Raw genomic sequence first — 15171 nt, 5'->3', positions numbered from 1 at the left:
TTTCTCACCACAGCTGTATGTATTCCTGCAGCAGGTCTGGAACACAGTCCATAGACTGCCACCTTCAGAGCTCCACCAACAGCAGCTGATTAAAAGCAACAATGAACATAATCTTGTTCCTTCCTCTCTTTGAGCAGACAGAAACTAGTTTACATGCTAATGACAACTAATAGTTTCCAACAGTGTTGGAAAGATGACCTGCTGGAGTGAAAGATTGGACTGCGCCAAGCAGATTGACACAGCAGTGCCTGTTGCTCCATGAAAGACAACCAAAGGCAACCAGCCATAACAGGACACTGGAGTTTATTTTTTAGTGACTGAATGCTATAACTGCCTGGCCTTCTGTTGTCTAGAGGAGGGGGTTGCTTCAATCCCCCATCTGAAGTCACTTATCTCGGAATAATGGGTTATAAATTTCCAGAGCAAAGTTCATCTCTTCTTAATGACAGCCTAATATGTAATTCACAGGGAAGACAGCTGGGAGTGAAATAAAATCTTTGCTAAAACATAGAGTACATCAGCCTACTTCTACTCTGTGCAAGCTCAGTCAAAAATTACCCTCAGAGCATTCAAATCAAAATTGTGGATTGGGGGAAAAATCAGATTGCTGATGTGACGGAAAAGAGTCAGACAGGGTTAAGCATAAGGTCAGAGATTTCATTTTAAGAGCATGAAAGGACACCTAATGTTATGTGTTCTTACTCTTCTTAAAAAGTACCAAAAGGCAACACACAAATCCAGAGTTTGAAAGTTGCAAAGTACCTACAGTTCAAATGTTCTTCCAAGTCCTGTGTCTCCTTGCCGTGAACAACAACAGTTAGCTAAAGGTCTAGCAGCTACATTCGATTTCAAGAATTACACACACTAAGGAGACAAATTTGCATGTCTTCACTGATAAGGTTTAAGCAGGCCAACGGATTTGAAAATATTCTGTCCCACCAGAATTCCCAATGCAAACCTTTAAGCAAAACATTTCCCTTCCTGAAGGCCAAAAAGAACTTCAAAGTTATTACATCAGCAAAAGAAGCTCTTGGTTTGGGTTTGATTTTTTTAAATTCTATTTATTTCTCTTTCTCACCATTTGTGCCCTTTGTTTACTTTTTGAAAATGTTTGTTTATTCTTTCAGCCCAGACAGAGAAACAGCAAGATCAGTTACTGATACGAGCTGGCTATGCTACAGATTGTTTGCTTTAAAGAGGAAATAAAAATCCAGTTATAAACAGAAAGGAAATCCCATCCTTTCCCTTCTTCTTCTACACATTCCCACCACCTCTTTTTTTGCTAACCCATGCTGAGTCAACTGAAAACTAAGCCAGGAAAAAAGTTATTGTAAATAAAGCAAAGCAATCTTTTTCTTAGTGGATTGCTTCTTACCTGGGTTAGTTCTCTGCAAAGGAGCTTGAAGGGTACAAGCACTAGTAAGGCATGGGGTGGGAAATGACAAGGCCAGGACTACCTCTTCCAGCAGAGAATCACACTTGGATCAGCTTAGAGCAAAATAGAAAATGCAGCACAGGTAGGTGACTGGTGTCATTTTCTCTCAGATCATTTGCTAACCAAGCACAACTGTAAAACTTACAAAGTGTATTTGTTTAAATGCAATTTCTATTCTCATTAAAACCAAGTTTCATAGCAAAGTTTTCTAACTAACTTTCATAAGAGAGAAGATTCTTCTATAATATTTAAGTAACTCTGGTTCATATTAGGAGGCATCCCTTAAAGTTTTGCGTTTTTTTTAAAGTGTAACAGCAAACCCAACTCTGTGTACACAAACGTAGAAATCTGGACAAGCAGGGTTAGGAGAAAGATTTCAACTGTCTTGAGTGATGCACTGCTGATATGCTCTGATCCCTTGAGAAGGGACAAACTTAGGCCATGGTGTGGATGGAAATGCCTTGCAAGTGTTCCCAAACAAGGTCCATGAAAGAGGGAAAGGTTAGAAATGCACGTGTTTCTCTGAAGAGCTCAAAAACCTATGACCCTCAGTGTCTACCTGGGCAGAAGCTGAACTGTTGCCTGATGTGGTCTTCTATTGCACAGCAGATCTGCTCTTCATTATGCTACATCACAATCAGTATTTCCAAAGCATTCTGTGCAGCCTAATGAAGGATGTACAGGCTTTACCTGAGCTTTGCTCTGCAGGAATATTAAACATTTCTTCTAAGTCTTTCAGCAAATATTGCTCAAATTACTTTGGATCGCTACATTTTTCAGTTCATCTCATTGACTAAATTTGATGTTCACTTTTAACATAAAATTACCGAAATGGAGAGGTCACAGATAGAAAAGACCTGTTTGGTGGCTGTGTTTTCCCATGCTCCAGGAGTGGTTACAGACTAAGTTAAACAAGTTGTTTTTATAGGCAGGCATTAGGAGTCTACTGTGGCTGACTTGGAAGGGGCTGAAAAGAGAGCTGTTTATATCAACAAACTGAAATCACATCCTCTCAACTGGAAATCCCCTCACTTTCAGTTTCTTAAGTGGGTATGTTGGGCCACTGCAGTATATGGAAAATCTTACCACCCTAAAGATGCAAATCATTAACATACACCTGTGCTTGAAGTTTACTGAATGAAAGATTCAAGACAGGCTCAAAGTAGTCATTAGTGGCGACCTCCAAAAGAGACATTTGAGTGCTGTCCAAGTAGAAGGTAAGGACTACAGACAGGCAGACATCAAGGTGGCAGGGACACTGGGGAGAATTATAACGTCCAGTTATTTGCAGGTTAACATTGCCGCTACATAAAAGGGAAATTTCTAGGTTACCCTCAAGATCACACCAGCCATTAGCAAACTGCAAGGACTTTTCAAGGACTTGCTTGCAGTAACTTTAAAGTCACAAAGAGTCTAGCATGGTCCTTCTTCACATAGGAAATGCAAGTGAACCACAGCTATTTTGGATCCAAACCTGAACTTCCCCCAAGCTTAGATCTAGGCTTTCAGGTGGTTGCTATTTCAGCAGACCCCTCAGGCATGTGCATAACGCAAAGTCCAGTCCACGTGCAGTCGTGCTGAAACTAGAGGAAATGTACATATGCTTGGAGTTTTGTTAAACATTTAAATATGTTATTAATCTAAAATGGCAGTGGATGGCCAGGAAGTTCAGATACAGAATTAAAATCCGAGCCCGGGGACTCCAAGACTCAGAAGTACTGAAGATGACAATTCTCAATCAGGCCTATCTATAGTTTAAAAATCAATTATTCACTTCTGTGCCAAATTGGCGAGCAGGCTGTTACCAACCCAGGCAGGATGGGTCCCTGCTACTATTATATACAATGCTGCTGCTGCTAACGTGTACCCTCTAGGGTTTATTTCAGATTTCTAAGCCAACTTCAAAGGATTTTGGTATAGACTTCCTTGGGTTTGCCACTTTTTCCATTTAACCACTTCTTGAAAAACAGTCTTTTGATGTTCTCGTTTGGCTGTGATTTTTTTTGTTTGTCTTTAAAGATAATGTCTTAAAATCGGTTGGTGAATCAAAAAATCAAGAGCTTTCTCCTACATAAGTAAACTGGAAAGAAAGTGAAAATAAGCCCGTGTTTTGATGTACTATTGGTACATTCTACAAAAATACATTGGTGTGTACAAATTTATATCTAGTCACACTTCAAGAATTTTGACAACTATTTATTGTCAGAATACACCATACATTTATGCACACATCTAAGAATCCTTGATTAATAATCCCCATAAAAGCTAAATTGTACAAACTAATATAAAATTCTTAAAGCATATACTCTCACTGTTCAGTTTAGGTGACTTTATATCCCATCCTGTTATGAAGACACTTCTTATAATATTTCTGTAAAATCATAAGAGATAGATAAGAAATTATTAACAAATCTTCACTATACATTATGAACTATCCATAATCAGCAAAGAGCTAAAGAATCACACCATTCCACATCATTTGCTCAGCATTTTTTTTTTTTTTTTTTCCTGAGACAGACATTGCTTGATTCACAGACCATATGCTGGGATATTATAGGGGGGATGTTGCATCCTACTCTCCACAAAATAGAAAATTACTTAATAAAAGGCATTAAAGGCCAAGGTCTAATCTCAGCATCAGCTTCAAGAAATTAATCTAGATTTACAGCAGCATGGCACAGCCCCTTGTTTAGTCCCTCAGTAGTAAAAACTTCCTGGTGGTTTCTGATTTTTGCCAGAGAAAAGTTAATTATTCTTCTTCCCAAAACCTGTGCTTCACAACAATGCTGGATTGCTAGAACACAAATTCCTGCTCAGAGTACAGAATGCAACAAAAGAAGGTTTCACATTTCCACACTGCCATGTTAAAATCCATCATGAATAACAAAAAACACATGTGGCAAATTGCAAAACTAAAATACATTCACTACAATACTTGGACACTAAGCTAATCAAGGTATGGCAGACTTCATTCCTTCTTCCTCAGAGCTTGCCAGAAGACAGTTTCACAGCTGAAACAGTATCTTAGAAAAATTTCAGCCACTGGCTCTGCTCTGAACTATTACATCCACCAAAATCATTTCAGAGCCTATTCACATAATTTTTGAGGGACCACTCAGCTCAGGAGCTGAACGACTGTTTTCTTACTCGCTCCTGAACAGAGGCCAGTTAGCTCAAAAATTATTTTCCTGGTTACTGCCATTTGAGACAGTGAGCCACAGCAGCCATCACTGCTGCCAGCAGCACTCTGAATATATATCTCAGTAACAGGACAAATACTGCTCACAGCCAGCCTCTCTGCCCTCAGAGACCCAGCAACCTCTCCAGTAGCCTTCTCCAAGCTGTCACCACCATCTCAGTTCAGATGCCCATTAGAAAAAGCAACAGAAACACACTGCAAAGAGTGATGCCTCCCTTTTAGACCCACACACACTCACAAGCATGTGCCCTCCCTTGTGTCGCAGGCTGGCTTCTCTGCAGTCTCGCTGTGGTAATGAGTTCACACAAGGCAGAGGGGAGGGATAGGGAGAGGCAGCCTTCTGTGGAAGCAGTCCTGGATCTAACCAACAGTGCACCAAAGAGCTGACGCTCTTCTGGAGCAGACTGCACAAATTGCTTAGTAACTGGTTCAACACAAACCACAGCAGAGACCTCTGACGCGCCATACCCAGGCTTTAACCCTCCCCAAGGTACAGCTGGCTTCTTCCCTCCCAGGCAGCTCTCCACTCAGACCTGTAGACTTTGGAGGCAATCACAGCTTAGCACAAACAGAGGTACATCCCAACAAGAGACGAGAGAGATCGACTTGCTCAGACTAAGGCATGGAAAGTGCTCCCATTAAAATAACTTTAAATAGTAGAGTATTCAGGGCCAAGGGAAACCAACAGCGCTGCTGTGAATAGCTGTCTTGAAGTACTATCCCAAAGGCACACCCACACACCAAAGCATAGTACTGTTATTTAAAGACAAAGGAGAAGACTGCACAAGACCTATGAATTTGATTGGAAACATGATGACAGCTACTGAATAGGGGAGCAATCTGTTCTACGTATCTAGTTCAACAAATACTCCAGGACACAAGTTCACACAGTGCACGGTGAGAGTACACATGCGCTTTCATGTTGGCATGCCAATGGTAACATGGCATCTATAGCTCTCTGAAGCAAGACTGGGTCATCACTTTAGCATTATGTTTACTGATAAAATTGTCCCTTTACTACCACAAACCCCAGCAGCTCAGTAACTTTAGATACAAGTCACTCTTTACCTAGGGTACAGCAAAGCAGCTGTCCCCTAGGATGCATGGTGTAGTAGCAATCATCTTGTTTCTTCCGCCTGGCCTGCCATCAGTCAGGCTCAAAAAAAGACAAGTGTCATTCATTTGCTAGATAGGGAAAATGAGGCATGGGGAGAGGAATCTAGGTCACCAGCCAACCTGTTTCCCCCACCGGTAAAATGAGGAGCAGACCAAAGTTATCCTTACGACAGATCCACTCCAGTAGCCTGTCTGTATGGACAATACACACAGTGTTTCCATCCTTCCCCCACCAGCCAACCAACACAAATTATCACAACATTTATAGTATAGCATGAGAAAACTAACAGGATTTTATATGTAGTTACAGATAAATGCCAAAAGAATGTAGAGCATCACCATGCTAGGTACGAGATATGTATGAGAGCTTAAGACACCTGCAGTGTTAGACAGGCACTACTAGGTACATAAAGATAGACTAGGAGAGCAGCAGAACGCATAGTATGTTTTTACATTGCATTTTTTTACCCCCAGCCTTTCCTAAACTGCATGCTAAACAAACGAATTTCCCACTTGTACCAAGCGTGTAATGTTACTCTCTGCTGCCTGTACTGACATAAATGCCCACACGTAACCGATTTACAGTCAAAATCCGCCTCCCGTTCCGGACACGTTTTGCTCTCAGAGGGGAGGCTACGGGTGGGAGATTCAGCTCCAGCTCTGCTTGCGCACTGTTCACTAACAGCCCACAGCCCCGTGACGCACCGAGACCCAGCTCATCCTCGGTGGGAGCCCCCCAAGAGGGAGCAGAGCCAGCGCGCAGCAGTGCCCCGGGCCAGGTCTGCGGTAGTGCACTGCCCTCTCCCGGGCAGCGCTCGTACCCTTCCTGTGGAGACTCGTCCTCTCCAGCAGCAGGGGTGGGAGAAGCTCCAAAGCGTTATGGGCAAATGTCACATCGATGTAAGCGGCTGATAAACGTGCTAGATGATTACACTCTAAAAATCATTTTAACCCTGTGTGTAGAGATGCTGCGGAAGTAGCAGATCCAACTGTGGAGGTAGAAGACTAAATGATACTCTGCAAGTGAATGTAAACAGCTAACCTTATGCTGGATTCCTGAGATATGGAGAGGAATGAACTCTCTCACCGTTGAAAAGGCACCAAGAAATTCCTCAGCCCACTGCACGCCCAGAAGAAAGCTCATAAGGCAGCACTTTCAGTTTCATAAACTAGATTTACAAGTGTCAGACATTTTTTCATTTTCATAATTAGTAAAGGTAATTTCAGTATGCATCTGTAAAATGTCTTTGCCAAGCTCAAAAGGTTTAGTTGTGCCTCCCAGTAGAACAACATTTTGTACTATCCAAATATTGTCCCACCAGCATACAGCATATGGAATAGAGTAATATTGATGTGTTACTGGTAAGAATCCGCAGTACATATGGAAGTTTGCTTTTTAAAAAAAAATATTCAGTGACCTGATCCTCAGTTGCTATAATGCACCCCAGTTTCATTGAAATAACTTGCACCACCCAAGCATCTGACCACACATTTTCATGTGTTCACACCTGTGGGTATGGGTGTCCAAAAGCACAACAAGGAATGGCTCATACCCAAGTACCTCTAACCCAAGAGATCATCTTCCCAGATTCTTTCACTGCAGGACCGGGGGGGGACCACTAGGTTCATTGTGTTTGACTTGTTGAACACACAAGAAGTTCACAGAAATTGGATTAAACCAGCATTTTAGAAAGCTCTTTAATCTTATGTTAAATACTCCAGGCAACCGCAAATTCACTGCTTCCCCTAGAGCTGCCCTAACACAAAGAAATTGGCTTGTGTTTCAAAGCTCTCACTTTAATTTCCAGCTCATTGATTCTTATTGTGGTTTTGACTTAAAAATTTGATAGTTGCCCCCAATTTCATCCCTTCTCTGGCAGATGTCCTTTCCTGAGTCTAGTGGTAAAGTCAAGGGAAACTGGAACAGAGTATCCCATTCCTTTACCTCTTCCCATCTCATCTCAGGTTTTCCCAATGCTAGCAGAGGATGACCTTACTAATTAACAGTATCCCAATTTCATAATCAGATCTTCAGTCATGTAGACCCTTGCTCCTCAGAGGCCCCCACAGCAGCACACTGTATCAAGGTGGTGACTTAAGAGTTTAGACAAATAGCCTGAACTCAGCAATCCCCAATTTAATGACTCACAGGAACAGGTTCTGAATATGAATAAAGTGCTGTCTCTGTGCAGAATAAAGTTGCTGAGACATTCTGGCTTAGAAAAAGGTGGAAAAAAGAAATGTTTGGTCAATAATTCCTGTCTGTTGTAAAGCCTGAAGGATTATTTTTTATTCCCCTTGAGAAATGGAATGAATTTGTGCAACAAGGCACCTGGCATAGTCCAAATAGTTATATATAGGAAGCTAGGCTGCTACAGCCAAGCTTTACTTATCATTCCTTTATACTTGAGCACCAATAATTCTACTAGATATTGTCCTAGATATAGGTGGTGAAGGGGGAGGGTCCATGACTTAGAAACCTCACTGGGCATGCTAATCCACAGCAAGATTCAAGTAATAAAGCAGCAGCGCAATTTGTACATGAGATCAGCATATTAGCACAGCAGAATTGGGTTTTTAAGTGGGGCTTGAAGCAGCAGAACTGGCTGAAATTGGAGAATAAGCTCCGTGGGCAATAACCAGGGTGAGAGCTCTGCCCAGATGTTCTCCAACCTCCCAGTACATCCAGCACCATTTTCCCCCGAAATCTTCTCTCCAGACAGTTTACACTACAATTTAGGCAATACAAAAAAAGGAAACTGAGCTATTATCTTGTGGTAATAAGTCCCACAAGTTAACAAAACATTACCAATTAGAGCTATCTGTCTATCCGTGTTTAATGCTTTTCCATTTCACTGGGTTGTTTCTTTTTCTAGTATCGTGGGAGGAAGGGAAAAACATAAATACCCAGAAGGCCTCTGCTATAATTTGCCCTCTGAGAATTTGTTCTCTTGATCTTCTCAGTACTACTTATCTCTCAAAACTCTTTTAAAATGGAAATCAAGCTATGCCGACCCTATTTTCACCATCATTCTCCGAACTTTTCTGATTAAGTAAACAGGGTTCAGTATTGCTCAATAGCAGCAGAGCAGGCTGCATATCAATGGGAACAGGTGAAAAGAGACACAATCATCTAAGTTAAGGATCTTTTCTTAGAAAAACTTCCATGGAAAACAGAATATTTTATTTTAGCTATTTTCTTCGCAGAGAAAGCTAGCTGAAAAAATTTATCCCAGGTTCCGTAGGTAGCATTTTATATTAAGGAGGAGAATAGATACTGAATGCAAGTAAAACAAGAAAAAAATCTGAGCAATGCACAAGGAGGCACTATGACTGAGTCTCAAGGGGGTGAGAAATACCTTCCACTTACACTGCAGATTTCAGTCTTCACATGAAACAGTCACTTTCTCTAGTAACCAGCACCTTTGTGGAAAGGTCAGCCATGTGGGAAAGGAAAGCATTTCTCATTTATTTCACTATTGAAGGTGGAGAAGAACCAAAAAGTCCAAGAAATTTCAGCCTGAATTCATTCAGATGGGATTTCCTTCTGGAGATAGCACCATAAAACCAGTTTTCTATCTTTAAATCCTTAACTGCTCTAAAAACATTTCCAATACTTCAGTCCCTTCTCCTCCCTGAACAGATAGATCTGAAGAACTGCTTTTCATTTCCAGCAGTAAGAGAGACACAGCAGTAGGACTGAGAACAAGTGCCCATGATTGCTAGACAGACAGAACTCTGGCATTCCTCTGTCCTACAGAAGGACAAAATCAGAATTACTTTCTTAGCACAAGACACAAGTCCCCATCCTATATCAAGGAGGATTTTGCCTGGTTTTGCAGCAACAGCAAAATCCTGAATAGCCTCAGTAATGAACTGAGTACTCCTTAGCGTCTGCAGATTCATTATGCTGTTTTATGCAACCACCAGCCTAGAGCATAGATGAAAAAGGCACATTTATTCACTTAAAAATATATATTCTGCATGCAGCCTCAAGCTCCACAGCATACAGAAACATATTCTAACCAGCCAATGCTCATCCATCCATGTTAAGCCCCAATACTGTCATCCCACTGGAGGACTTGAGCATGATAACAAGGCAGGCTAATTAAGAGCATCTGGGGACAGAGGGGCCCATTTTGGCAGGAGGTGTCCTCAAGCATAAAAGATGTTAGCCAGCAGCTAGGTGACATGAATAGTCATGTCAGTGCTGAAAAGGCACATGAGCCACTGTCCAATAATGATGTATTTCATGACAAGAGGCTATGCTTTGGTTTCAGCTTCAGTATCTCTTTTGTGAGAAACTGAAAGCACTACAAGGAGGATCAGCTCTGGACTGGAGTCACTACCACATTTCTTGCCTGGCTTTCTTGGGGCTCCTTCTTCTTGGTTGTCTGTTATAGCACCTTGGTTCTGCAGCTCCCAGAGAGTTTCAAGGTCACATACTGGTCCTCAAAATAGCACCATTTGTACATCAGACCCCAGAGGGGACTTCAGCACCCATAGGCCAGCTCATACAGCAAGGTCCTTCTTCTGCCTGTTGCACGGAGCCAGGGCTGTGGAGCTCTAAGCAGTCATCATGTGGCTATAGGGAAACTGCCCTTCAACTGGTCCCTCATAGCAGCACCTTCTTTTTGTAATCATTCACTATTTTCATCTCCTTACATCAACAGGAGGCTACAAACACACTTTTAAGCACTGGTCAAAACAGATCACATTGATTCAAAGGAAGTCTTGAACTTGCATGATCCAGGAACTGGATTACCTTGGTAGCTTGCTACTTGCTATGGGGTACTGCAGATGAAAGGTTTACCTACAGGTAGGTTACCTGTAGGGCACTGCAGGCGTGACTGCAGCCATGTGGCCTCTATTTCTGCTGTAGTTACCTGTGTGCCTTCCATCTCTTCTCGTTATGATATTTAGTACGAGAGAGAAAATTGCCACAGAATATTCACAGGGCCCCACAGGCATGGTATGTGAAAAATGCTTCGTACTTTGGAGTGCCTGAAGTATTGAGTAAGCACTAGCCAATTAGTCCTCAACAACGCTCCAGCTGGATCTTTACATTGCAGGAATGGTACCCCTAAGTGAGAGTCAAGTCAGAACTCACCACAGAGATCCATAAACCTGCATTGCCACTATGTTCAGACAGAGTCAGCCTGAGAAAAAGGCACACATCCATCCCTAGAGTTTGTTAATGAGTCTTTGCTAGTAGCAAAGGACTAGCAAGATGGGGCAGGCAGAGCCCAAGTTCTCTGGGACAGACCATCTTTCTTCCCCTGTGTTTATGCAGCACCTACTGCACAGGGAAACTGGTCAAATCAAAGGATAATCATAGCTACATCATCAGGAATTCACTAATTATGGAGGCAGGTAGTTCCCACTGCTTCTACTTTACAGATAAGAAAACTAAGGCCAAAACAAGACAGCAGATGAGTACAAGGTCAGAGTCAGTTCAGAGCAGGAGAAAAGAACCCAGGCAGTGCTGCTGTTATGAATTCCTGTGCCACCTTGCCAGCTCCTTAGACCCCTTCCAACATCATCACTGCATGCAGAATTGTCAGTGGTATTTTCTCACAGCTCATGCAGCTCTAATGCATGCAGCTGAAGGCACCTTGTCCCTAGCAATAACCTAACTTCTGCTTCTCCTCTGGCGTCATTGGCAGAATTTAAAACAGAAGCAGTGAAGATGCTTTCTGCCTCACAAAATGGCAACAGACTCAGACTGAGCTGACACACTATCTGTTCTCTAGCAGAAAATGTTTTTCCAAGGGATTTCCGCCCATAATACTGTGCCAGGTCATCTCTCAACATGAGAGGCAGGGAAGGTGTTTCCCTGGGAACAGTAACCATGGCAAAGCTCTTACCAGTGTCTTCCCCTCTCTACCTACAGGAAGAATATGAACAGCAGATGCCTGAGCTGTGCCTCCAGCAGGCCCACAGGCCCCCAGAGCCGTAAGCAACCTGGAAGCACCTGATCAAAGATTCAGGAAGGAACTTCAATTAATTCTGTTCTGTCTTTTACTTAGATACCAGACATTTCTGCCATGCTACACTGAACTCAGAATGCCTCATTACAAAGAGTGCAACTGGAAACATCAGTGTTACCAAAAGGTCAGCCAAATACAACAACGCATAGGTAGGCACTGAGCCCAAAAATCAGCACGGATAGATGGCCAACAGAAGCAGAGGTACAATGGACTGGCTTTGCAGTTTTCAAACCCTGGCATTGTGCATTAGAGCCCTATTAAAGAAAGTATCTGCAAACCCCAATTTGTAAGCAGTAGCTGCCAGCAGATGACCTGCTTCTGGTCCACCTCTTTCTCTGCAGAATATTCTCGATTTACCAGACTGAATGCAACTCTCTTTGCTGAAGGGCTAATTAAATCATAATAAACAATTCACCTTGAAAGTACAATCATATTGCATGCTTTTGGTGATCTTTTTGTCATGTGCTAGTGATCATGTTATAAATTTCTGGATTTGAGATTTGGTAAGTATTTATTCAAGTTAACACAACAAATGAAACCAAGGGGCTCCTTGGTTAATCTTTCTCTCAAACAGCACTTAGAGAAAAAAAAGTGTTCTATGATTCAGCAATCTTGATATGTGACTAAACAGTCAACAGCCTAGGTTTCAACTATCATCATTCCACTCCAGAGTTAACATGCAATTAGCATGAATTGTCAGGACACCAGCATCTTACATTAGCAACCCACTCAGAGTGGAATACTGCCCTGTAGCCATACTCACACAGAGCACAAAAAACTCGATAGTCAAAGTTTCTGTTATGAGTACAGTGAAACCCCAATCTTTACAGTGATAAAGATATTGACCTTCTACATAGTATTTTAGGAGCACAGGGTGACAGGGTCAGCTGGGTCATGATACCCACTGTCCCATGTCCTTACATCTGTTTCAAAAAGGCATTTTACATGCGCAGTAAATACCTGCTCCAGACATATACAGAAACCTCAGTGTCTAACACCCAAGTGAAATAAACATTTATTCAGAATGAGTCTAGCATTCTTTTTAACCTCCTCTAGGTCAAATCACTGCAAATATCCCAGAAATATACAGCCAAGTCAAATGATGCACTCGTACCTGAGTTAATATCCAGATCCAACCAGTTGTCTTTATTTACCACTGAATCCTCAGAGAAAACATTAGAAAAATAATCTCTTTTTGCGAATCTCCTAGGAATGCAATGCAGGTACCACTAAGAGAAGATGCTATTTCTTTTAAAGATGCTGCACATACCTTTCTTTGCCATGCGCTCCAATCTAATGCATCCTCCTATAAAATCATGGTAAGATTTCATTTCTCCTTCTGTTATCCGGACAGCAGTGAAAGGTGGATTCCTGGGCACCTGTTGTCCACATTTCCGACACCGAGAAGCCATTGCCACAGCTCAGGAGACTCTTGTCAGGAATCTGCTCTCTCTCAGTTTGCTGGAATCCAGCCTGATTCTTCAGCCGTCAGTCCAGGCTGGTGACTTTATCCCACTTAGTTCATTCAAGGTCAGCCTCACCAGCAGGATGTTCGCCATTGCAATTGGCTAAGACTTTTATAGGCTTACTGACTGTGTTTGTTTCTCCCTCCTTGCTTTCAATATCAGTTTACTTTACTCTCTCATTCAAAATGAAAGCTGTGAACCTCAGCACAGTCCATGCCCTGAATGGCTTCCTTATCATTAATTTAAAGCTACCTTATAAGCAACAATGAAGAGAGAAGATCCCAGAAGCACGTTGCAAGATCACAGAATGTCTCTTAAAGAGCATGCCAGATATGTTCACAAAGAATTTTTCTTTAGGAAAAGGTTTTTCTTCATGATTTTTGGTCCCTTTCAGGCTTATGATTTTACGATTCTTCATCACTGACAATGGATTTTTTTACTTCTGCATTTCAGCTTGGATGGTGCAAGGAGACTGCTCTGCAGAGCTGCTCAGCCAATTACTCATATGTCTGGCAGTGGTACTGGGAGACTGCAACTATACAGAAAAGCCCTCTGCTGCTATGCACAGTCCCTGCTCATAAGATCTGATAATCTAAATGAACAGAGTAGCAAATGGAGGACAAAAGGGAAATATTGCTGGCAGACAGGCTCTGCTAGCTGTGTAATCCCCAACACAAATATTTTAAAAAAGAAGTTGGATCCATCAGTCTGATACCAAAATGAGAGATCTGAAATACACATTTAGAAATCACTTTGAAGGTGCTGAATATTTGACTTGTTTCCCTTTTATCAATTACTGTAATACAAATCACTGATCAGAGAGCCTTGTGAAGAAACTAGTACTTGGGGAACTGAGTGCAGAGAGTGCTCTATACTGATGCAGTGAAATAAAAAGGAGCCTTCCTTGGGGTTGGGGGGGGACTGCACAGGAGATGCATGAACAGGCACGAGGCAGCACTGGTGACAGTACAAAGAATATAATGAGAACCTAATGAATCAGGGCTGAGCTGCAACCCAGAGCTCAACTGCAGGGACCTGAACACAGGATCCTGCAAGGATTTCATACACAGGCCAGGACAGTCTTTGCCTTCCTCTACCTCAAGCACTACCACCTGTTGGCACTTGACATAGCTGCATCCAGAACTGTTCAGCTCATGGTCCTCTCAGATCACAGATGATCCCTAGACTTGGAGTGAGAAAGGAGAAGCCTAATTAACACAAATCAGAGAATGAACTAGAGGGGACAAAGATGCCCAGGAGAAAAAAGCATTGCATGATGCCGTTACTAAAATGGTAAATAACTAGATGGACAGGCATGAATGCCTGTAAGTGAAGCATACAGAAGTCAACTCAGCCCTACTTCCTCCCCATTCCACAAACTTCTGCATCTTCTCCTCTGCCAGCCCTATGGCTCCCCAGCCACACAGTAAGCTGTTTCAGCTCCCTAACCCAGCACACACAAACTGACCATGCAGTAAAACAGCTACAAGACTTGGGAAGCAGTGAGTCTCAGGACCTCTCCTTTTGATGAAAGGAAGCCATAAAGGGGATCTCCACTCTTAAAGTAAAATACTTGTGCTCCCTTCCTCCCCAGATTTGCTGCATGGCATGAAGCTGGTCACCCTCCTGCTCTTTGCCAAAACCCTGCCTACAAAGTGAGGACAATGACATACTGAGCTGTTGGGTGACCTGATTCATTAGCATTTGTAAAATATTTATTAGAGCTTCTATAGAGAAATCCCCAGGGCACTGCAATATTTTGCAGATAGGGAGAGCAGTGGCACAGAAGGCAGAATTAATTTGTAGAAAACTGTCATCGTGAGATAAGATAACTAGAAACATAACCCAGCAGTTTTATCTTAAAGGCTTTCTTCCATCCTCTTTTCTTTTGTTACAGGGGCTCAAGGTGTCCTTCCATACACAGGCAAACACGATATACCTTGGAAAATAAGCTTTTCTGACAAC

The 15171-nt window shown here is 42.2% G+C and overlaps 1 protein-coding gene across 12 annotated transcripts in view; it reads right to left on the bottom strand.

The window, feature by feature from the left end:
- Positions 1-15171, bottom strand: part of LOC126039961 (guanine nucleotide exchange factor DBS-like) — a 210890-nt gene that overhangs the window by 174940 nt on the left and 20779 nt on the right. For 9 of the 12 annotated variants that reach the window (XM_049803863.1, XM_049803873.1, XM_049803870.1 and 6 more), the window contains exon 1: positions 13011-13217. The exons of 2 other annotated variants lie outside the window; for them this stretch is intronic. In XM_049803863.1, the coding sequence (XP_049659820.1) occupies positions 13011-13152 (142 nt within the window). In that variant the 5' untranslated portion in view covers positions 13153-13217. Of the gene's footprint in view, positions 1-8; positions 80-13010; positions 13218-15171 lie in introns of those variants that run through there. One more of the 12 variants, XM_049803871.1, reaches the window with a different exon arrangement.

The sequence above is a fragment of the Accipiter gentilis genome, chromosome 6, assembly GCF_929443795.1.
Source record: "Accipiter gentilis chromosome 6, bAccGen1.1, whole genome shotgun sequence".
NCBI classification, from domain to species: domain Eukaryota; kingdom Metazoa; phylum Chordata; class Aves; order Accipitriformes; family Accipitridae; genus Astur; species Astur gentilis.
Note: the sequence above shows the minus strand (reverse complement) of the source record. Positions and strands in the feature narration are given on the sequence as shown.